This window comes from Triturus cristatus, chromosome 4_2 (genome assembly GCF_964204655.1).
Source record: "Triturus cristatus chromosome 4_2, aTriCri1.1, whole genome shotgun sequence".
NCBI classification, from domain to species: Eukaryota; Metazoa; Chordata; class Amphibia; order Caudata; family Salamandridae; genus Triturus; species Triturus cristatus.
In genome coordinates, this window is record NC_140586.1 from 21,339,279 (window position 1) to 21,363,673 (window position 24,395).

Consider the following 24,395-nt stretch of genomic DNA (forward strand, 5'->3'; position numbering starts at 1 on the left):
ATCCCCATGTCTACCCTGGGGCTTCCGATTTCGATCGCTAACAGGACTGATCCCCGCTAGCCATGCTCGCTTTCGCGATTACTCCACGTGAGCGATCACTGAGCACCGAGTCCATCACTCTGTATAGGATCCCGGGGAACAAACTTCTACAAGAGTCACGACCTCATCCGAGAAAAAAGAAAAGTGACAGCGGCAATACTACTAGTGCTTGTTGCAAATATCTACGTGGAGTCGTGGGAGTGGGTGTCTAGAAGTGGACGCACTGACTCCATAAATCTGAGACGGGAATTCAACCCTGTCCCAGCACTCGCTCTCTCTGCTTCGACACCGTGCAATCTTGGTTTTATTACTACTTCTTTGCAAAAAAAACAATGCCTATGCTGTATTACCTTGTTCATTCAGATGCGTGCAGCCAGCTCTGAAGGCGCGCTTGTGCTTCTTACTACATCTTTGATCGTGTGAAATGCCCAGTGAATGAACTCTGCCTCAGCGTAGGCATGGCGTGTCATCTTTCAGTGCTCGCAGGCAAAGTTAACTTATTGCAGCACTTCTCAATCAGAACTTTAAATTGTTTTCAAACAATATTTAACACGCATTTGCAGTGCAACAGGTCTCGCATTTATGCGAGTTTAAGCTATTGGCATTGTGTTAGAAAAACACACTTCCACACCGGAAGGGTGGTGGTGTTCTCCCAGACACACTGTGGTAGCTTGGCTCGAGCGGGAAGGAAGGCACCGTGTTAAGCATACGTCACACCCTCACAATAACCATGCGTTCATCCGTTCCAAAAACGACACTACACCTTAAAAATTATACTGAAAATATATCTCTTTATCTTCTTTTCTCTTAGTTGCTGATTAAATAAATAATAATACAATCACAGTACACAAGGCTTTTCCTGTGGAAGGGTACGTCAAATAAATAATACTTCAACGATTCAATAAATAAGGTAGATCATAAATAATCAAGGCATAAATATAAGTGCATTACATAACAGGCAATTAAATATTATGAGGCAATAAATACTGCAAGACAATAAATATTGTGCGACAATAAATACTGTGAAACAATAAATACTGTGAGGCAATAAATAGGATGAATACAATAAATACAGTGCTCTCAATAAATAATAGAAGCCAACAGTGACACTTGAAAATCAGTTCACATTCCTGAGGTACTATGGGATGATTTTACCCAATCCCAGCTTGTAGAGATTTGGATGGCCTGAGGGGTATACTCCCTGGCTTGGACAAGGCTGAGGCCTAAACTGAGGTAGATCAAGGGGGAATCTAGAGATCTGGCTCTCCCACACTACACAACCCCTCTGTATTAGTCTCAGCTCACCCCTGGCACACTCAAGCTGGTTCCAGCACCTCTCTAGCTTCTAGGATGGTCTCTTAGGGCTTCACAGGGCCTTAGGCGCCCTCTATTCCACTTACTGCCCTTTTTATGAAGTTCCGACGCCGCTGGAGTCGTGTCGACGCCGTGAGGCGGTTCCGGTTCGATGTCGGCGGCCTCGGCTCAATGACAGTTCTTGACGACGCCGGTAGGCGGTTCCGGTTCGATGTCGGCGGCCTCGGCTCGATGTCGACCTCCGGTTCGATGACGTCGGGCAGTCTTGGCTCGATGTCGACTTCCGGCGGCTCCGGAGTGCGATCTCCACTCCCGACCTCCGGTGCTCCTTTCCTCAGGTTCCGGCGACTCCGGAGTGCGACCTTCACTCCCGACCTCCGGCACGATTCTCTTCAGGTTCCGGCGACTCCGGAGTGCGATCTCCACTCCCGACCTCCGGCACGCTTCACCTCGGTCTCCGGCGACTCCGGAGGGCGGACTTCACTCCCCCGTCGACGCCGCACACTCGACCTCGGGTGACTTCCTCCTCGACCTCTGGTACTCTCCACGACCTCCGTCGGCGCCCTCTCTCGACCTCTGGCTGCTCCGGGTACGACGTCTGCTTTCCAGTCAGCGCCGCTTCTCCACCTCGGGCTCCAGGTCTCCAGGCCTCTCGACGTCGGACTTCAGGAAGTTACCAGTAACCAGGTCAGGAATTTGCTGTTCTTTACTTTTAAGGCCTGTTCCTGCTGTCCAGGTCCTTAAGATGGTTTTTCTTGCTTTCTCCCACACAGGGCTCCAGGCTGGGCTCAGTCAGTAGGGACTAGTATCAAGGGTGGGTTTATGGACCCCACTCCAGGCACAAGTTTCCACCTCTGCTGCCTCACTCCTTCCTCCTTCAGGTTTCTGCTCCTCTCTCTTCACCAGTCAGGTGCCAACTGCCAGCTCCAACTGTCAACTCTGACTTAGCTTCCCAACATTCTAAACCGCCTCCAACTGTCACAGGGTTCCAGAATGTTGCAGAAGGTTCTAGTAGGTTCCAGTGATGTCACAGGTGACAATGGGTGGCCACCATTTTGTGCTCCAGGCCCTCAGACAGAAGTTCCAGGGGTAGATAAAATGGCTCCCTGAATCTGCATCAATACTAAAAAGTCTGGTGGTTCCCAAAAAGGAAAAATTCTAACAGGGTTTGAGGCAAAAGTGGGACAAAATAAATAATGATGAGGAGGGACCACCCAAAGGGCTGACAGGTCTAACACGCGTCCCCCCAGCTGAAAGTGGGGAGAGCTACCCAACCCCTTGGGAGTTCTCATCACTAAGGCGGAAATACCTTGAGAGACCGTCTGCATTGGCGTGGTCCACTCCAGGCCGATGTTCCACCTGAAAGTCCATTCCCTGTAGGGAAATAGACCACCTCAACAACTTGGGATTCTCCCCCTTCATCTGCATCAGCCAACGAAGGGGTCTGTGGTCGGTCTGAACTAGGAAGTGCGAGCCAAACAGGTATGGCCGCAACTTCTCCAGAGCCCATACCACTGCAAAGGCTTCACGCTCTATTGCACTCCACTTCTGTTCCCTGGGAAGTAGTCTCCGGGATAGGAAGACCACTGGTTGATCCAGACCCTCTTCATTGAGTTGCGATAACACTGCCCCAATGCCATGTTCTGATGCATCCGTCTGGACAATGAACTCCTTGGAAAAGTCTGGGGCCCTTAAGACCGGGGCCTCGCACATGGCTTTCTTCAGTCTCACAAAGGCCTGCTGACAAGCCTCCGTCCAGACTACCCGTCGAGGTTGTTTCTTGGACGTGAGCTCCGTGAGGGGGGCCACAATGGTACCGTACCCCTTCACGAAGCGGCGGTAATATCCCGTGAGGCCCAGAAAAGCTAGGACCTCAGTCTGTGTCTTGGGGGGTTCCCAGGCCATGATGGCCTCGATCTTCGCCTGGAGGGGTTGCACCGCTCCCCTACCCACCAAGTGTCCAAGGTACACTACCGACTCCTGCCCGATCTGGCACTTGCTGGCCTTGATCGTCAATCCAGCTTGTCTCAGGGCCTGGAGAACAGCTTGCAGGTGACGCAAGTGATCCTCCCAGCTGTTACTGAAGACGGCTATGTCATCCAGATAAGCAGCAGAGAAACTCTCCATTCCGGTGAGGATCTGGTTTACCAGGCGCTGAAATGTGGCAGGTGCGTTCTTGAGCCCAAAGGGCATCACACAGAACTGGTAGTGGCCATTGGGCGTGGAGAAGGCTGACCTTTCCCTTGCTCCATCAGTCAAAGAGATATGCCAGTACCCAGAAGTAAGGTCAAAGGTACTTAGATATTGGGCAGCTCCCAGCCGGTCAATCAATTCATCCGCCCTAGGGATCGGATGAGCATCAGTTTTGGTTACTGAATTCAGTCCCCGGTAGTCCACACAGAACCTCAGTTCCGGTTGGGCACCCGGTGGTGCAGCTTTTGGTACTAGTACCACCGGACTGGACCAGGGGCTGCTTGAAGGTTCGATCACTCCTAGCTCCAGCATCTTAGTGACTTCACTGTGAATGCTGGCCTTCACCTTGTCTGACATCCGGTAGATCTTGGACTTCACAGGTGGGCTGTCTCCTGTGTCCACGTCATGGACGCACAGGTGAGTCCTACCCGGGACAAGGGAGAACAACGAAGAGTACTGCCCCAGGACCTGGCGGCAGTCCTCCTGCTGGTCAGGAGTTAGAGATGGGGAGAGAATCACTCCCTCCACCGACCCATCCTTCTCTTGAGACGCAAACAAATCGGGGAGAGGCTCGCTTTCCACGTCCTCTGCTCCGTCAGTCACCATCATCAAAATGACTTCGGGCCTCTCGTGGTGGGGTTTGAGGCGGTTGGCATGCAGCACCCGTAGGGGCTGACGAGGGGTCTTAAGATCCACCAAGTAGGTAGCCTTACCCTTCTTCTCCAATACCTCAAAGGGTCCTGACCAGCGATCCTGGAGGGCGCTAAGCTCCCCTGGTTCGATCACCCACACCTTCTGGCCAGGCTCCAACTCCACCGGGTGAGCATTGTGGTCATACCACGCCTTCATTACTGCTTGGCTGGCTTCCAAGTTGTCAGAAGCTTGCTTCCACAACTTAGCCATTTGGCTCCGGAAGGCCAGCATGTAGCTCACCACGTCCTGGGGAAGCTTTCTGGGAGTTCTTTCCCATCCGTCTCTCACCAGGTTGAGAGGTCCACGCACAGGGTGCCCATACAAAAGCTCGAAGGGGCTGAAGCCCACTCCCTTCTGTGGCACTTCCCTGTAGGAAAACAATAAACAGGGTAGGAGGACGTCCCATTTCCTCCGCAGGCTTTCAGGCAGACTTCTGATCATGCCTTTCAAGGTTTTGTTAAACCTCTCCACCAGACCATTGGTCTGGGGGTGGTAAGGAGTTGTGAACCGGTAGGTCACTCCACACTCCTTCCACATCGCCCGCATGTACGCTGACATGAAGTTGGTCCCCCTGTCGGACACAACTTCCTTGGGAAAACCCACTCGGGTAAAGATTCCCATCAGGGCCCTAGCCACAACAGGTGCTGTTATGGTCCTCAGAGGTATTGCCTCTGGGTACCGTGTGGCATGATCCACCAGAACCAGGATAAACCTGTGACCAGCTGACGTAGGCTGATCTAACGGACCCACAATGTCGATGCCCACCCTTTCAAAGGGGGTGCTAACGACAGGAAGTGGTTCCAGGGGAGCTTTCAGCTTCACCCCTGTTTTCCCACTGGCTTGGCAAGACACACATGTCCGGCAGTAGGTATCGGACGACACTTTCATTTGAGGCCAATAAAAGTGTGGGACAAGACGGGCGAAGGTCTTGTCTTGCCCCAGGTGTCCTGCCAATGGGATCTCGTGAGCCAACTCCAGAAGGAAGGCTCGATAACGTTGAGGGACTACCAAGGCTCGTGACGATCCATGTAGGGGTGCCTTGGGTTCACTGTAGAGGAGGCCATCCTCCCAATAAACACTGTAGTTCCCTTCAACGTTCCCTGCTGCCTGGGCTTTGGCCTGACGCCTCAGTCCCTCAAGGGTAGGGCACTCCCTCTGGCCCTGGCAGAATTCCTCCCTGGTCGGTCCTCCCTCCACGTGCCACTCGGCCGGGATGGGTAGGTCCTCCAGTTTGGTGACATCCCCCACCGCAGACTCCTGGTCCACCACCTCCGGTGGCCTATCCGTCCTACGGGGTGTGGACGCCGAGGCAGGCTCCTCCTGTCCTCGGTTCTTCCCTTGATCGGCAGCTGGCTGGGCCTTTGTTCCAGGCTCCAGCCTGAACGAACTCCCTCTCTGGGTAGTCGCGGACCCTGTGCTCACACAGGCCCAGTCAGGTGTACCCAGCATCTCAGTATGAGTCCGGTATTCCACCTCCTTCCAAGCATTGTGCTCCATGTCATTCCCCAGCAGACAATCAACTGGCACGGCAGGGCTTACGGCAACTCGAAGTGAACCTGCAACCCCCTCCCATTCAAAGGGAACCTCGGCCACTGGATAGTGGCCTGTTCTGCCGTCAGCCATCGCGGCTGGGTGGAGTACATCGGGAATTACCTGCTCTGGAGACACCAGTTGGCTACGTACCATAGTCATACTGGCTCCTGTGTCTCTCAGAGCCTCCCCTCTTTGGCCGTTGATGGTGACCCACTGCCCATACTTTACGGTATTTGCGGGCACCTGGATCTTAGGAACCATCTCCCGTTCTCCCAGGGACACTAAAGTGACACCCGCCCACTCCCTTCCCTTAGTTAAGGGCATCTCCTCCCCGAGCACTGCACTAGCTACTCCGGGGGCCTTTCCTCCAATGGGAGGGAGGGGGTGGTCGTTTCGGGCACTTCGCATCTCCCTTATAGTGTCCAACGCCACCGCACTCGAAGCAATGGACAACCCTTGGCTGCTGACTCTGGCCAGGATTAGGGTTTCTGGGTGGGTTAGCCCTAGGGGTGAATCCTGTTCCCTTTCCTTGGAAATTATTTTGGGGGCCTTTGGAGAACTCCTTTTTCTTTTCCCCTCCCTCTTTCTTCTGGGGGGCGCCCTGTCCGGCCTTTTGAGTATCCCCTCCAGTCCCCCTTGTGGACACCCGGGTACTAGCCCAAATGTCCGCCTCCTCAGCAAGCTTCCGGGGATTGGTCAGCTTGCTATCCACCAGGTGTTGACGCAGTTCAGGGAAACATTTTTCGAGCAGGTGTTCCTTCAGTACTAAGTCAAACAACCCCTCGTAGTTCCTCACTTCACTGCCCTGAATCCAACCCTCTAGTGCCTTCTTTGCATAATCCAGGAAGTCCACCCAATTCTGTGTGCCCAGTTTGTGGCTACCCCGTAACTTCTGTCTGTATTTCTCGGGTGTTAGTCCAAACTTTCGTATGAGCGCCACTTTCATGGTGGGGTAGTGGGTCTGCTCATCCTGCTCTAGGGCCAATAATGCATCCCTACCAGCTGGAGGCATGTACCTGTACAATCCCCCTCCCCAGCACTTCTCTGGAACCCCATGGGCCCTTAATGAGACCTCATAGGCCGCTAGCCACTTGGCAATATCGTCGCCCACACCATAGCTAGCCACTATGTCTTTCGGCAAATAGGGTTTGGGTTCCCTAGTGAACTCTCTTTCTTCGCTGCCACCATTAGGAACAGGGTGTGCCCCGACTCTTAGGATCTGAAGATCTATCTCTTTCAGCCTTAACTCATGAGCCATCCTCTGTTCCTCCTTCTCTTTCTCCAGCCTTGCTAAGTCCCATGTGAGCTGTCTTTTCTCCCTCCGGTCTGTTAACTCCACTTCAGCAAGCCACCGCTAGAGGCACTGCTGCCCTTCCTGGAAAGTGTCCTGGGCCCCGCTAACAGGTTCCCCACCTCAGGTTGGTACAACCCAGCCCCCTCGCTGTCAGGCTCTCCATCCCTGTCTTCCTGCTCAGCCTTGCTTTCTCGTCGTGCTTCCCCCCAAGCCCTCAAGCTGGTCTGCAGTTCAGCCTTCTTGGCACCTGGGGGACAATACACCCCTTCACGCTGACAAAACTCCCTGAGTTGGGCCACAGTATAGGTTTCCAGGTCTTCTAGCACAAACTCCATTTTGCCCACTCAGAACAGAAGACAGGTTTTTACAGAAGCTATGCAGGGGGGTACCTTATATAATACCTCCTCCCACCACCAGAGTAAATTTGGAAAAACAAAAACTCACAATTAGGAAGGCCGCTTTGAGAAAACTCCCGGTGTAGGCCTATGGACTACCCACAGTTATTGTCGAGTATACGTAGGCACAGCTCTATTCCACCGCTGAACACCAATCATGTTAGAAAAACACACTCCCACACCGGAAGGGTGGTGGTGTTCTCCCAGACACACTGTGGTAGCTTGGCTCGAGCGGGAAGGAAGGCACCGTGTTAAGCATACGTCACACCCTCACAATAACCATGCGTTCATCCGTTCCAAAAACGACACTACACCTTAAATATTATACTGAAAATATATCTCTTTATCTTCTTTTCTCTTAGTTGCTGATTAAATAAATAATAATACAATCACAGTACACAAGGCTTTTCCTGTGGAAGGGTACGTCAAATAAATAATACTTCAACGATTCAATAAATAAGGTAGATCATAAATAATCAAGGCATAAATATAAGTGCATTACATAACAGGCAATTAAATATTATGAGGCAATAAATACTGCGAGACAATAAATATTGTGCGACAATAAATACTGTGAAACAATAAATACTGTGAGGCAATAAATAGGATGAATACAATAAATACACTGCTCTCAATAAATAATAGAAGCCAACAGTGACACTTGAAAATCAGTTCACATTCCTGAGGTACTATGGGATGATTTGACCCAATCCCAGCTTGTAGAGATTTGGATGGCCTGAGGGGTATACTCCCTGGCTTGGACAAGGCTGAGGCCTAAACTGAGGTAGATCAAGGGGGAATCTAGAGATCTGGCTCTCCCACACTACACAACCCCTCTGTATTAGTCTCAGCTCACCCCTGGCACTATCAAGCTGGTTCCAGCACCTCTCTAGCCTCTAGGATGGTCTCTTAGGGCTTCACAGGGCCTTAGGCGCCCTCTATTCCACTTACTGCCCTTTTTATGAAGTTCCGACGCCGCTGGAGTCGTGTCGACGCCGTGAGGCGGTTCCGGTTCGATGTCGGCGGCCTCGGCTCAATGACAGTTCTTGACGACGCCGGTAGGCGGTTCCAGTTAGATGTCGGCGGCCTCGGCTCGATGTCGACCTCCGGTTCGATGACGTCGGGCAGTCTTGGCTCGATGTCGACTTCCGGCGGCTTCGGAGTGCGATCTCCACTCCCGACCTCCGGTGCTCCTTTCCTCAGGTTCCGGCGACTCCGGAGTGCGACCTTCACTCCCGACCTCCGGCACGATTCTCTTCAGGTTCTGGCGACTCCGGAGTGCGATCTCCACTCCCGACCTCCGGCACGCTTCACCTCGGTCTCCGGCGACTCCGGAGGGCGGACTTCACTCCCCCGTCGACGCCGCACACTCGACCTCGGGTGACTTCCTCCTCGACCTCTGGTACTCTCCACGACCTCCGTCGGCGCCCTCTCTCGACCTCTGGCTGCTCCGGGTACGACGTCTGCTTTCCAGTCAGCGCCGCTTCTCCACCTCGGGCTCCAGGTCTCGAGGCCTCTCGACGTCGGACTTCAGGAAGTTACCAGTAACCAGGTCAGGAACTTGCTGTTCTTTACTTTTAAGGCCTGTTCCTGCTGTCCAGGTCCTTAAGATGGTTTTTCTTGCTTTCTCCCACACAGGGCTCCAGGCTGGGCTCAGTCAGTAGGGACTAGTATCAAGGGTGGGTTTATGGACCCCACTCCAGGCACAAGTTTCCACCCCTGCTGCCTCACTCCTTCCTCCTTCAGGTTTCTGCTCCTCTCTCTTCACCAGTCAGGTGCCAACTGCCAGCTCCAACTGTCAACTCTGACTTAGCTTCCCAACATTCTAAACCGCCTCCAACTGTCACAGGGTTCCAGAATGTTGCAGAAGGTTCTAGTAGGTTCCAGTGATGTCACAGGTGACAATGGGTGGCCACCATTTTGTGCTCCAGGCCCTCAGACAGAAGTTCCAGGGGTAGATAAAATGGCTCCCTGAATCTGCATCAATACTAAAAAGTCTGGTGGTTCCCAAAAAGGAAAAATTCTAACCGGGTTTGAGGCAGGGGGCGCTAGGTGGCGCTGCACCAAGATGGCCGCACTACCGTGAGGCTCCTGCCCGACCGGGCACTTCACTATCCTTTCAACCCATCCTGCTCTCACTAACCTACTAACAGACCTCACCGGAATATCCAGCGGCACCTGCTGATCACGGCGGTGTCCGTCTCGCTGTGCTCCCGTGCTGGAGGAGGGCACTGTCGACTGTGTCTCGCCCGGCGGAGGCTGCTTCCTACGTGTTGCCTGGGGCCTGGCGGAGACGCAGACTGCTGGATCCCGCGGCTTTGAGGCCTGCCCTGGTCGGGTGACGCGGCGACTGCAGGACGACTCCGGAGCTCTGGGGGCGTGCTGCGCTGCCGCGCGGACTACCGGAGGACTGCGGAAGGGGCCTGCCCTGGGGCCCCCGACCTAGCCGTGCCCTGCTGCTTGGTGCGGTCTGGTCCTGCGACCGTTGGATGAGGTGAGGAGCGCCGCCATTGCTGCCTCTCGGCCCCTGCCTGCCACGTGACATCCTAATACACTGGGCCTCCGCTGGGCTGTGGGAGGCCCGTCTGTCTGCCTGGTCGACCGGAGCTTTGATGCCCTGCCCTGCCACGATACGGAGCCCTGAGCTGGGGGTTGCCTGAGGCCGCGACGAGCCGCTGCATGTGAGTCGCCCTATTGGGCCCTGCTGACCGCCACTTTTCCCCGGCGCCGCCATCCGTGCCACGGAGGGGAGGACGCCTACCTCTGCTCTGTGCCCGCCCGTTTGAGCTCCCTGTGGCCTGCGCTCATCCCTACTGGGGGGGACCCGGGGGGTGCTCTGGGACGGAGGGCCCCCTCGCACCTGAGGACAGCTAATCCTGCTGGCCTGGACCTCCTGCCGACTGCGGGCTTCGGCCATTTCCTCCCCACTGCTCTTGCTGTTGGCCTTACTGGTGGTGGGCCCGCGTGCCCCCACGCCCCCATCGGAGTCCGGGGTGCCCGTCCTCCTGCCGTTGGGATCTCTCCAGAGCTGGACGCTACTACCGGGGGCTGAGGCCCGCCTGCTCCCGGGGGTCCACGCTAGAGGGGCCCCCCTTTGAGCTTTGGGCTGCAGTCTATTGCCCGGCCCCGATTGGTCTCTACGTGGGATTTTGAGACGGCACTCCCCCCACACCTTAGCTAGTCTCCCCTCGGGTACGGTTGCGTGGAGTGGGGTGAGCCTCCGCCCTCATCGGGGTGCGCCATGGGGCGCAATGATACCCGCCAGTCCCGACTGCCGTTTGAGACCAAGAAAACCCCCCCTCCGCCGATGGCCGGGGCGGACGGTGGGCCCTCATCCGCCGTTGCCCCTGAGGAGGACTGGAAGTCCCTATTGCTTGGCATGAAGCAGAGCCTCTCAGCCATTGACTCCAAGATTGACACCATTACTACCCGTCTAGACGGGGTCGTGGCTAAACTTGATCAACATGACGCCCGACTTCAGGAGACCGAGGAGCGGATCTCTTCTTTGGAGGACGGCGCCGCCTCTGCAGGCAAACAGATATCGCAAATGGACCGTATTCTTAAACTGATTGCTGACAAGAACGAGGACTTAGAGGCCAGGTCCCGTCGAAATAACGTCCGCCTTTTGGGCCTTGCGGAGACCACCAACACGGGGAAAATGGAGACATACATCGAGAACCTGATGATTGAGTTATTTGGTAGAGACTCCTTCTCCCCGCACTTGATCGTTGAAAGGGCACACAGGTCTCTGGCGGCTCGACCTCCCCCTGGGGCCCCTCCACGACCTATTATCGCACGATTCCTGAACTACAGGGATAGAGATGCGGTGCTCCGCCGAGCAAGGGAGATTGGTACAGTGCGACACGGAAATGCGACATTATCATTCTTCCCTGACTTTACGGCGTCAGTACAAGAGTCTCGACGCAAGTTCACGGCCGTCAAAAAGAAACTACAAGCCCGGGAGATCCCCTATGCTATGCTCTACCCTGCGAAACTGAAAATTACGCATTTAGGCAAACCACTCTTTTTTCAGCAACCACAACAGGTTGAGGACTTCCTTAAGCGGTGTGGTGGAGCAGAGACACAAGGGGGTGAGGCGCCGCGCCGCTCCAGGTCGCCCTCGCCACTGGGACAGCAGGACTGACCGCACTCGCGGTGGCATCAGGGTAGCGTACATGTGCGGCTCCAGGAGTCTCCTGCTCCTACTACCAACTGTACCGGGTGAGGTAACTCTTTCTTAATATACATGTCTGTATAGGTGATTGCTTACTTCAGTGCTCGGTCACCCAACTCCGTCCCACGCTAAGGGCCCGGACTAGACATCCGGACTCTTGTGGGTGAAAAAGAGGAGATGGGTGGCAGGTTGGGCGCCCCTAGACATTTCCCCCCCTACGGGCGAGCCCCCATACGCCCTCCCCCCTAGTGGGGTACGGGTGGATGCTTTACTGTTTTCTTTCCCTAGGTTGGGGTTGTTAGGGCTGGGGAGGGATGGGAGGGACCAAGATTCCCGGCCAGTTGGGGTTGCCGGTGTGGGAGGGATCCAAGTTATCCGAGCGCTTTACATAAGAACAGGATGTGAGAGGTAAGCAAAGCAGACAATAATATGCAATAAGTTGAAATTCAAACTACATGTGGTAGTGGTACAATGACGGGGTGAGTATCTACTTCAGGACTCGGATAAAGAAACCTAAAGATACATAACAAGCTAAGGTACCGCGCAACATAGCGCACGTATAGCCCGTAAGAATAGTCTAGGTCGATGGGACAAGGACCTGTGAACATGATTTTCTTACTACACTGTGTGGTTCTTTTTAGCTCACTGAACCTACATTATATGATTAGTACTGGTAAAACAAGCTGCTTTACAATCCTCCTGGACTAAACCTGAAGGCTGCTCTCCACAGCTACCACTTAGAGAGCTTTCTATGGTTGTCTAAGTCCTCTAAAATCACCATAAGGGTTGTCTGGATTAGTGCAGGGTACTTCACTTAAAGTGTGCACCATCCAGCTTCCTACAACACCCTTTCCTCAAATGCCAATGACAAGCAATGACTTTACCATTCCCCCAGACCATCTAACACCTGTCAGGGTTCATCTTCAACAGTTTCACAAAAATTGTAAATCAATCGCAACAGACCAGTGGGTCTTGGACGTTATCCAACATGGTTGTGCGGAGCTCATAACAACTCCTCCAAATATTCCTCCTTGCAAACACAAACTATCAAAACAACATCAAATCCTTCTGTAAAAAGAAATCTGAGCTCTATTACAAAAAGGAGCAATAGAAATAGTTCCGCCACAATGCCGCGGCGACACTGATTTTTAATCTTCCAAAATTCCACTCCATCACACAGGGACTTTGCAAGCTTCATTGGCTTCCCATGCGCAGTCGGGCTAAATTCAAAGTCCTCTGATTAGCCCACAAAGGACTGCATAACTCGGGGCCAGACTTACTTAGGTCAGCTTTTTTGAGAGATAAACCCCACAGCGAACTCAGATCGGCCAATGCCAATCTATTAGTTGTTCCTAAATTTAAGAAGATGCAACGGGGTGTTAGAGGTATAGTTCTCAATACAATTAAACTCTGGAACAGCCTCCCACCTCATCTCCCAGCAATTCCTTTATTAACATAATTTAGGAAGGAGATAAAGACCTGGCTAATTACCCTCTAATCATCATTCACTTGCCTTTTCAGACAGCGCCAAGACACCTTGTGGTAACTGCACGCTTTAAAAATCTCTTAACATAACAAGGAACAGGAGTATATTCACAATACTTTCCGATACCCAAAAAAGATGAGTCCCCACTGTCGTGTAGTTCCTATATACCCTATACAGGATCTGTGCGTTCGGATAACATAAACTGTGGGTTTGGTGGTAGACTGGTTCCAAGCACCCCCCACCGGATATGGTAACCTGTTTTGCATTAACTAGCTCACAGTGCCACTAGAATCTCCTCTTATCGGGGAGAGAATAGTTTCTGGTAACCTCGAAAGATGACAACCCTGATCCCTCAGGATCGTGGAAACAATATACTACTTTTCGCTCAGTCACTCGTGCTCAATTAGTTTGTCTCAGAGATACACAGAATAAACATACTGGGCGTTTGTCAATAAAGGTTTATTGAACAGTTGTTATTGTAGTGTAGAATAGATGAGCTGCAACAACCATTAGACAGTAGCAGAGATATATGGTTAGCAGTACTACGAAAGTAAAAGGATGGTACAGTTCTACCATTTTGCAGTAATGATGAATATATAGAAGTACATAAAATAAATAATGAATGCGTACTCCTACGATGTCTCCCTAACTAGATGTACCTAAATGTACCTAGCATCGTTGTAGGTGCTATGCCAAGAATCCCTCTAAGGTCTAGTTAACCCCATTACATGAGTAAGGAGAGAAATGGGACCCCATCCTGGTCTCGAGTTGGACACCCCGCGAGGGATCTTAGACCACTGCTAGCTGGAGCGTCTTTATGCAGGAACCTCAGACTCTCTGTTGGGTGTGTCAGCAGGGAAGTCTCGGTCTCCTCTGTCTAATCAAGATATGAAAATATATATATATATATATATATATATATATCTATATCCCCATAGGGGTCCTACCTTGCTGTGTCGGCCTAAAGGATGATGTCGCTCCTGAACTTTATACAGGAGATGTCAGTCCTGCTGTGCTTCCAAGACACGCCTACAAGGGTTTTATTATATCATACATTTGAATTAATTAGTGTGACTTAGTCTTGAAAGGCTATCTTAGTTTGCCTGTCACAAAATGTTTTTATCACAGAAACATTCGACGATTATTTTCACATGTATCAATCTTATACAGATATGAAATATCATAAAAACACGGGTGTATATATTCAAGAGTTTTATATTGTTGCAAAATAAACTTCTTTATGGAGGGTTCAAAATTATTACATTACACAATGAAACCGGAAGGTTTAACTATATACAAATCAATGTTCTTCGTGGTCACAATTTTGAACACCTTTTCTGAAGTAATTACACAATGATAAAAAGAAAGAGGTGTAATTGTCAATTACACCTCTTTCTTTTTATCATTGTACCTGCCAATATTACTTGCCCAAGCCGTCGAGGGTAGATTGGGTTGCCCATTATGTGCTTCCAAGAAGCCTCATGCATAATGTATGAGATTCGAACTAGGGGAAAAAAACGCGTTCTGGATGCAGTGTCGTATCTAGGTAAAAGGTCAGTGCCTAAGAACCGTTAAGTATTTCATGCGAATATTAGAGTAAAAGTGACAAAACATAAAATGTAAAGTATCCTGAGTTGAAAAGTTATCACAGAGACAAGGCTCTGCATCCTTGGGTTTGCACCAGCCCGGAAAATCCCCCAAAGTGAGGTGAATCAAATTGAAGCGGAGCCTAATTAGGAGCCAGCGATAGTAAGGCTTGTTCACCATTACTTTTGTCAGAAAACCAATTTTTTTTATCGATTTTTGGCATTTTACTGGGACAAAGCCTTTTTTTGCTATTTTTTTTGTGCTTTCAACCTCCTTCCAGTTAATGATAAAATTCTGAATTCATCAAGGGGTCATTTGTGTTGATCCTTCAAGGCTTTCTTATAGAAACTAACAGTTGCAAATAGCAAAAATTGAAAATGAGTTAGAAAAAAAAAAAACCCATTTGTGCCAACGTTTTAACCTGTAACTTCTTCCAAGTATGATTTTTTTAAAGCAATCTACTGTTACATCTGCTGGACCCTTCTGGTTATGGGGATATGTAGGACTTGTAGGTTCACCCAGAACCTGAGGAACCCAGAGCCAATAACTGAGCCGCATCTTGCAATGGCTTTTTATTGTGTAACGGGTATATAGCAATTCATTTCGGAAAATATAGATTGTGAAAAATGGGTATGACCGACACCTATGTATTTCTGAAATGGAAACAAAATATAGAGTTTGGAAACAGTAGCTATTTGCGCATCTCCGAAATTGTGAGTACCCATACTAGCATGTGAATTATAGGACATTTTTCAAAGTGACTTCTTTATTACACATTGTTGTGAGAAAGTGCCCTCTATCTGCATGGTTGCCCCCACTTTTTGCTGAATTGCTGATGAGCTTTGACTGAGTGTGCCCTGGGCTCCTGTTAATCAGGTACCCAGGACCTATGTTCTTTCCCTAAAACTGCATTGAAGCCTAAACCCATTTGACATCTCTGGCCACAGGTCAGCCCCTGGCGAATGGTACCACAGGTACCCAGGGCACTATGACAAGATAATGCCTCTAAAGGCTGCAGCACTTATTGTGCCACCCTTAGAGGTCCTGTACCCTTAAACTCTCACACTGCCTTTGCAGCCTGCGTGCTTTGGTGCAGAACAATGTGAAGAGTCAACATAGCACACATCTCTGTGTGCCATGCCTACAACCCACTGCCCTGGCATAGATCTGGCTGAAGAAGAGAGACATACCCTGAAACCGGTCCCAGGATGCTTGTTTCCGGTCCAGGGAGGACCTGGCCTGGCACTTCGATCTGGACTGTTCCCATGGGGCACAGGGTCAAGACTGATTTGCATATGGCTGGGTCCAAACTGGGGTGGCATAGCGGGCAAAAGAACTATGGATTAAACGCAGATCATTTGACTGGGGGAGAATGTTTGCATTGTCAGCATTCCGTCCATCATTTGTTTGCAGTAACACCTACAGTGTTTAAGGCCATTCTTGGACATTGTGAGTGCAGTGCCACCTTTCTGAGTATATGGTGCTGTGAGTTTGTCATTACGAACTCCACAGCACCATAATGGCTACACAGAAAACTGGGAAGATTGGTATCAAACTGCTCAGCACATTAAACCTACACTGATGCCAGTGTGGGATTTAATGAAAAATGCACACAGAGGGCATCTTAGAGATGCTCCCTGAAAACTAACCTACCACTAGTGTCCAGGCTGAGTGGCTGCTTTCAGCTGCCACCACCAGACATGTTTCTGGACCCCTGGGTTGTGAGCCTGCTGCTCTCTTGTGCCTGAAACAATGCACATCCTGGGACGAGGTGCCAATCCTCCTCCCCCAGGTTGGGCAGGGTTCACGAAGGGGAAGCTTCAAAGGCTTGCCGTCTTTGTGAGCTTCCCCGGGCCACTTGCTGCTTTCAGCAACTGGTCCCTACTGGTTCTGACCCCCATTTTGGGTGGGAGAACCAGCGGGAAAAACAAGTGAGGAAGAGATGTGTGCCCACCTCTGCCAACTCCACCCCTCAGGTGCAGTTAGGCGAGCGGAAGCACAACTCTGTCCCCACCATCTTGCAGATGGGGGACTCAGCCATCCAGGGACAGGCTCATGCCCCCCTCTCACTGGAGGGTGGTATAATACGGGTATACCCACCCCAGGAAAGGGACCCATTGGTCCCTACCTGTAACGCCCCTCAATCTAGCATTTAGTGGCACCCCTGAACCTTGCTTCCTCAGACAAGAACCTGCACCAAGATAAGGACTGAACAGCCATGCCGAAGCTAACAAGAGGAAGACGCCCACTGACTTGACCCCAGCCCTACCTGCTTGTCTCCACCTCGAACCTGCTCCTCCAAAATTCTGGTGTGTCCTGCAGCCAGCAACCTGGAGGACCTGCCTGCCTTCAACCACAAAGACTTTGTCTCATGTGAACACCGGATTTGTTTATCTGCAACCTCTGGCCGGACACCACAAATCCACCCCACTCTGCACCCACCGTCCACGACCCGAGCTTGAGTGGGCAAACACCATGAGGAGGTCCCCCCGGCGATCCTGACCCAAGATCCGGTGACCCCTGACCTGCCTCAAGCCTCCAGCCTAAATCCGGAAGGTCCCCCCCAACCGTGACCAGGAACTGGTAAGATCTGACCCCAAAAGGTCTCCCCAGGTGTACCAATAAAAATGATAGGTCCCTCGTGTGGGTGGGCCAAGTGCCTGTGGCAGGGAAGGGCCCAAAAGAGTATTGTGGAGACATCACAATTACCTATCCCCAAACGACCTGGTTTTGCAGGGGAGGTCCCCTGGGTTCTTGGCCCCAGACTCGACGGCCATCTAGACATTCAGGGGAATTTAGGAAGGTATGGCTTGCATGGACCCCTCAACATTTTCCCACCCAGAATCCCCAGCAAAGGCCTTGCAGCCTTTGTAATGCAACCCCCAGCCTCTCCTGTAATTAGGACAGGAGCAGGGCCCCCTTCCTGTCTACCTCCTTTTTGGCGGGAAGACAGGTAGGAAAAATTAGCCAGCCCAGAAGGTGTGCCCACCTCTGCCAACCCCACCCCTCAGGTGGGGGAGGCGAGGTGAAGCCTACTTTTCATATAATTTTACTCTGGAGACCAAGGGGAACGCTAGGTGGTAGGACAATTGTGCTGGCACAGTGATCCTACACAAAAATGTGTGGAAAAGTGAATTTTTGGGGGGACAGATCAGGGGCTATTGCCCCCGTCTGCCTCCGGGGGGGGGGGGTGGGGGTGCAGAAAGTCTTTTGCCTGTCGGGGGGGGGGGGGGGGCGCATTGGCATGCCCATTCTGGGCAGCCCCCACCCCTGGCGAATAACAAAAATATCACTGGCATCTAGGCTGCTTTCTAGCTACTGCCCCCATGTGCCCACCTTGGAGGGGGGTAGAAAGACTGTCTGGGACAAAATTAAATGGGAGGAGCAAAAGGCCCTTGCCCACGGGGCCGCTCCCCACTCACTAGTGATTAGTGGGTGTATCCCTGCTTGGGGATCGCCCTCCTGGGGCGAACCCCAAGCAGGGATCCACTAGGGAGTGGTACCATTGGAAAGGGGAGATTCTCCCCTTTCCAACAATACCACTCCCATGTGTTTCGGTGCTTGGGGGCTGAGATAGCCCCACGAGCACTGAAACTAGTTTTCATTGTAAATATGACAGTGTGCCATGCGTGCGATCGTCTTTGCAAGGAAAGCAAAAACCGTGCCTTGGGAGGTTGGGGAAGCTCTTCTTCCACCTCCCCAGGCAACAACAACAAAAAGGGATTACATCTTGCAGCTGTTGCAGCATATCTTCAAAATAGACAACACATATTGGTGTTTATAATTCCTGTTCTAAAAGCCTTTATGGAGGGACTTAAAATAATTCCTCCTAGACTTCCACCTGCCCCAGCATGGAACTTAAACATTGTCCTAACCAGATTAATGGGTCCTCCTTTTGAACCATTACATTCTTGTCAATTGCAGTATTTTTCATGTAAACTTACCTTTTACATTGCTATTCTTCTCTTAGAGGCGGTGAAATTCAGGTGTTAACTCTAGAAGAGCCTTTCTTCCTACTACAAAGGGTCAGGGTAGTGCTTAGAACTAACCCTACATTCCTACCGAAAGTAGTTTCTAATGTCCATATTAATCAATTCATTGATGTACCTGTTTTTTTCCCCTGCAACCAGACACCGTTGCAGAAAGGGCATTACACACTTTAGATGGCAAAAGGACATTGATGTACTACATCAACAGGACTCAATCATTTAGAAAACCCAAACAATTGTTTGTTGCCTTTGCACCTTCTTCTTTAGGAAAGGCAACTTCAAAATCTGGCATTTCAAGATGGATAAATGCATCCAGACATGCTATGCAAAATCTAAACTACTTTTACTTGTTCCACTAAAAGCTCACTCCACTAAAAAAATTGGAGCGTCTATGGCTTTCTTGGGGAACATTCCTATTGCTGATACTTGCAAAGCAGCAACATAGTCTACTCCACACACCTTCACGAAACATTGTGTGGGTGTATTTGCACGCCAACAAGCCAATGTTGGTCAGGCAGTACTCAAAACAACTGCAACCCCCCACAAGTTAACCACTGCCTAGGGAGAGGGACTGCTTTACAGTCTATACAAAGCATGTGTATCTACAGCACACATGCCTCAAATGGATTGTTACTTACCCAGTATGCATCTGTTATAGGCATGTAGTCCTGTAGATTCACATGCACTCTACCTCCTTCCCAATGAAACTGGTGCAGGTTGCCGTTCACACACTATATTTCATACTAATGCATGGACACCTCAATTCTTACATATACAGCTTTCTTTTTTTTTAACTAATTTTATTGAATTTGTAGAGATCAATATAGGATTTCCATATGATGATGGACATGTGAATAATAACATTTGGAAAAAGGAGAGAAATTACAGTGCATGTCTTATCCAGTATCGTAGGATTATACTCAATAAACAAAAACGACATCAACAACCGCATCCAGCCAAACCCGAGTCTGCGCCTAGTCACTTGCCCATAACTGGTTATTACTTGCGTCACAGTTGCTGGTTTCAAGTGGCAGCGTAAACCCTCAATTCTTAACGGTTTGTTCCCACTTCAAGCAGTAATAAATTATCTTCTGTGGTGTGCATCTCCAAGGGTATGTTCCTATAAGTGGCCCACTTTTGCCATATTTTAGTGTGCTTGTGAGGACACCCCCGGGCAATGAACACTGGCCGTTCAAGCTCCATTGCATAATCCATGCTACCCTTCCATGTTGATACGCAAGGGGGGGTTCCAGCCTTCCAGTGTTGCGCGATATCCCTTTTGCTAGTGTCAGGCCATGAATAAGTGTCTTTTATAAGGATTACCCCCAATTTAATCTGTGCAGTGTAGTGGTGTGAGTTTGGGAGATCGAGGAATATCCCATTTTAAGACTGCGGATAGGCATTGTACAACCCCCCCGCCAAAATCTTTCAAGAGTGGGGCACCTTCAGACAGTAGGAAGGTGCCCTCTTCTGTGTGGCAGAGGAGGCATTGGGGAGCGGCGATAATTCCAGCCCACCATAGTCTGTTGAGTGTAGTACACCCTGTGTAAGTATTTAAATTGTATATACCATGGATTGCGGCTCCCCGTGGTGATAGGAGTGCCTTGTACCAGTCATCATCATCTATAGGTTCTATATCTGTGTCCCCTGAGGCCCGTAACATATACAGCATTAAGTTCTCACCTACCCACGGCAAAACAATCTGAAGATGGCGTAGACGACCATGCGCAGTATTACCAAGAGGAGGAACCACACAGCCTTGTGACTCGAAGAAAACTTTTTGGAACAAAAACAACTTTTAATCATCCGAGCCAAACGCGCGATGGCAGATTTATGCAAATCTACAGCACAACATGCCAAGAATAGAAGCTTACAGGGTAAGTCACATAACCCTTTTGTCGGATCTCTAACTGCACTTTTCTCACCGCTCGCCCTCCGTGCCTTCCAGTGTAGTGGACTTTTTGTTTTTAAAAGGGGCCTAAGTTAGATATTCAAGAGCCTTGTTTCTGTATTGCCAGACGCTCCACGTCTAAGGTGATGGTGATAATCTGAAGTCTGCATGTAGGGGTGGCCCCTTTACATGTCTGGGTGCCATCCCATACAGAGGGTGTTTGGAGTAGGCATATAGTTCGATTGTGCCCCCTGCTGCTGCCGGGAGCTGTTGCAGAGTTTCTGGATCCAATTTGGCTTTTGGAGTAATAGAGGTAGACTTTGCAATCGGAGTATCCACCAGAAAGAGTTACCAACGGTCGTTTCTCACCAATGCTGCTCACTTAGCGCTGGGACACTCCTGGGTAGCCATGCCCTTTCATTCATTCACTCGCCGTGCTTTTAGATCAACTGTTTATCTCCTAAATTCATGGGTAAAGTAGATTCTAAACGTTATCCGGTTTTGACCTTAGTTACTGGAACATTCTCCTTTAAAATGCAGCACTCTTCTAACATTTCCACCAAGAGAACGCCCTTACCCACACCGGCTAAGGAAGTTTACAAAGCTATACGAATACTTTGACATTTAGTCCTGAAAGGTTTACATGTTTGCATACAAATATTGGGAATGCCCTATACAAATGCACTTAATGTATCTGAATCTTTCACTGTGGCATAAGAATAATGATGGATTCGTCCATTTGGGCTGCTGGTTTGGGGGACAGACACGTACTTGCACAGCCCCAAGCGTTTAGGCGGTAGGCTACCCATTTCGCAGCAGCACTTCTGCTTAAGTATTTTACCCTTGCGCCCTGCCGCTTTTATGGGCAGTGAAGGCAATACACCCGAGCTGCAGCGCCACCTACTGGAGGCTGTGCTAAGTCATTCTTCTGCCGAGACAGTGGCAAGGCCAACAATTTAAAATGTTGCTTCTTGAGCTATGTCGGTTCCCCCTCGTTCGTGCAATTATGCTGATAAGTCTTAATATTACATTTTCATATAGGCATTTGTCCCCGAGGCATCAATCAATCTGCAGAAACCGGAGTTACAAAACCTGTTTTGGGCTGCAAACAGTTCAACACACTAGAACACAGTCTCATTGAGACTTTGATCCCAGTTCACATTCTGGGATAAAATTTAGAGATAAGTTTGCAGCCAAATGTTTGCCATCTTGATTTCTGTTTTCCTTGTCTAATTGTGCAGCAGCGAAACCTCGACGCCATTTGCAGCACTGTTCGTTGCATTATAAGTGTGTTGTGGTAAACATGATTATGGGCGAGAGGACGCCGAAGGGAGAAGTAAAAAGTGTGGTTATCGGGCGACTCCAAGTTATTGGGACACTGTCCAGTCCTGGTTTCTTATTTACCAAAAAATTGCGTTTTGTTTCACTTAAGTTCATCTAATTGGACTGGCACACTTGTTGCAGTTGGGGCATTTATCCACCAAACTATCTATCTCACTGTATGTTGTGGCTATTCCTGCTTGTATGGTGAGTAGGTTAAGACTTACTGACTAGATCAGTTTGTTATACATGTTTGCAAAGCACGTAGGCAAGAGGAAAAGTCTAATGATGCCAATATCATAATTACCATGAACCTGAAAAAAATCCTACCTATTTTGGTCACAGAATATTTGGTAAGGATGCAAACGATATCGTTTTCCCTTAGTATTTTAGGTGTGCGGCCAGCCGCAGGACAAGGTAACGGGCACAAGGTGGCAGTATTGTTCAGTTAGTGAACACAAATCTCTACTGTGCCACATTACGCGGAAGGTAAATGACAGATTTATAACAACAATCTATCCTCGAAGGTGTGATTCAGTACACTGATTTATACTCCTGCCTTGGTTCTGGACGGATCCAGAAAGTGGACCAAGACTTGATCAAACAGATCCCATCATCTCAAACCTCTCCCCACCGCCCGTCAAAGCAAAACTAACGTGGAACCAAAGAGAACGACGAAACAAAGCCAGCTCTGCCTATCCTTAGACATTTGCCTAATGTTACGGCATGTTTACTTGTACACAGTGGCGAGATCTAATATGGTTGTCTCACCTTCAAAAATATGAGGTTTTTTTGTGAGCACAGACCGATTGGTGGTGCCATCACCTCGTCAATAACTGCATGCTTGTCCTTCCTGGTTGAATCGCGCATACTCCTGTGTCCTTACTTAGTTTCTTGGCTTCCTCGCTCCCCAAACTCCTTGTGGAGCACGTGCGCGGCTGAAAATATTGTTTCCTTACAGATGCACTTCCTCGCAGGTGGACCAACGCCGTGCCTTGGCGGCCCGGTTGGTGGTAAGCTTCAGGACCCGCCTCCCTGCCTGCCGGCTAGTTACCTTCAGGATATTGCCAGTCCATTGCACGTGCTCGCAACTTGTTAACCACTTTCTGCTGATCTCACCTTCCGGCTTGCCTTGCATGCGTCAGGGCCTGGACATGCGCAGTGAGCGGCACATGCCTTATCCGCGAAAGAGCACCATGTGATTGTGTACAGCTTTCATATATACCTAATGGATTTTACCATCTTTTTGGACTGGGTAAGATAATTACGAAACAGGACTGGATCATCCCAGAAGGCCGTAACCTAGGAAATAAGCAGGCACCAGCAGTAAGAGAGGAAAAAAGATACATACACAGTAACAACTGGCCTTAAGGGACTGAAGAGAACAGCGGGCTACCTAGTTGCGTTTCTAAGGGTTCACCAGTGAGGGGCTAGGCCGCCTCCTCTCTCCCCCTCTCTCGAACACCCGGGATCTGCTAATACCACAGTAGTTGGTCTGTAGCTTCCATGCAGTGGCGAAGAGTCGCAACCTACAGGAGTGAGTGCTAATATAATGAAAAGTTTCTATATGCTAGTGCTGTAAAAGGAAGATGTAGTTTGATTTGAGGCGAGCAATGGATGAAGTGAAAAATCAGAGTTTCAGCCCCACAGCTGCAAAGCAGAGGAGTGCACTTAAGACAAGGCTCCGCCTGGAGGAAACTTTCCCAATATGAAGGCAAGATGGAGTTTAGGACTTTCAGCCACAGGTAAACAATGAGCGTTGTGCACCAGGGCAAGCAGCTGGGTATGCGTAAAGCTAACCGTTTAGCAGATTAGAAATGTGCATATGGATGAACAGACAATAGCAGATCTGGACAGCTCCAAGCGCGGATCCACAGTTGAATCACACTGAGCCAATTTTGACAAATGCCTGTGCTACCAGCCGAGTGCATGGGGTCCAAGTGGGCAGCTAAAATTGAACCCCAATGTGACATCCAAATGTGCTCCTCAAGGCACCAGTCAAAAGCGTGGCCTTGGTGGTCACCTCCGGCATGTGTACTACTCTGTACACATTTGTAAAACACTGAGATCGCCTTCTGTGAGTCTCCGTCAGGTAACACCCATTGTGATTCAGAGGTGTGAATCTTCCGTACAATAGTACATAGTTACAGGTAAAGCTGTTGACATTGCCGATATGTTGTTTTTTGCTTGTTTTTGAGTGGCTGCTATGTACTAATCCCAAATGGCTGCTTTAAATATGCAAAGTACTACTTTTCTTTCATGTTCTCTAAATGTGAAAAGTCATGATCTTTTTGTATGCATGTTTACTCTTAGCATTTCAGATCTCTTCAGAAGAAACGCCATTTGATCTTTCCAAAAACACCTCAAGCTCTGGCCTTGGAAGCAGCTAGCAAGCTACAGAACACGGAGACCGCAGCAGCGAGCAACCAGATCCCCACCATCCCAGAGGTAAACAGTCCACAGGGGTGTCTACCCATGGGAGTTTGG

At 50.0% G+C, this 24,395-nt stretch overlaps 1 protein-coding gene across 5 annotated transcripts in view; it reads left to right on the top strand.

The window, feature by feature from the left end:
* The window catches only part of TROAP (trophinin associated protein), a 324,800-nt gene that overhangs the window by 243,907 nt on the left and 56,498 nt on the right, over positions 1 to 24,395 (top strand). For all 5 annotated transcript variants that reach the window (XM_085600253.1, XM_085600255.1, XM_085600252.1 and 2 more), the window contains one exon: positions 24,222 to 24,356. In XM_085600253.1, coding sequence (XP_085456379.1) covers positions 24,222 to 24,356 — 135 coding nt within the window. The remainder of the gene's footprint in view (positions 1 to 24,221; positions 24,357 to 24,395) is intronic.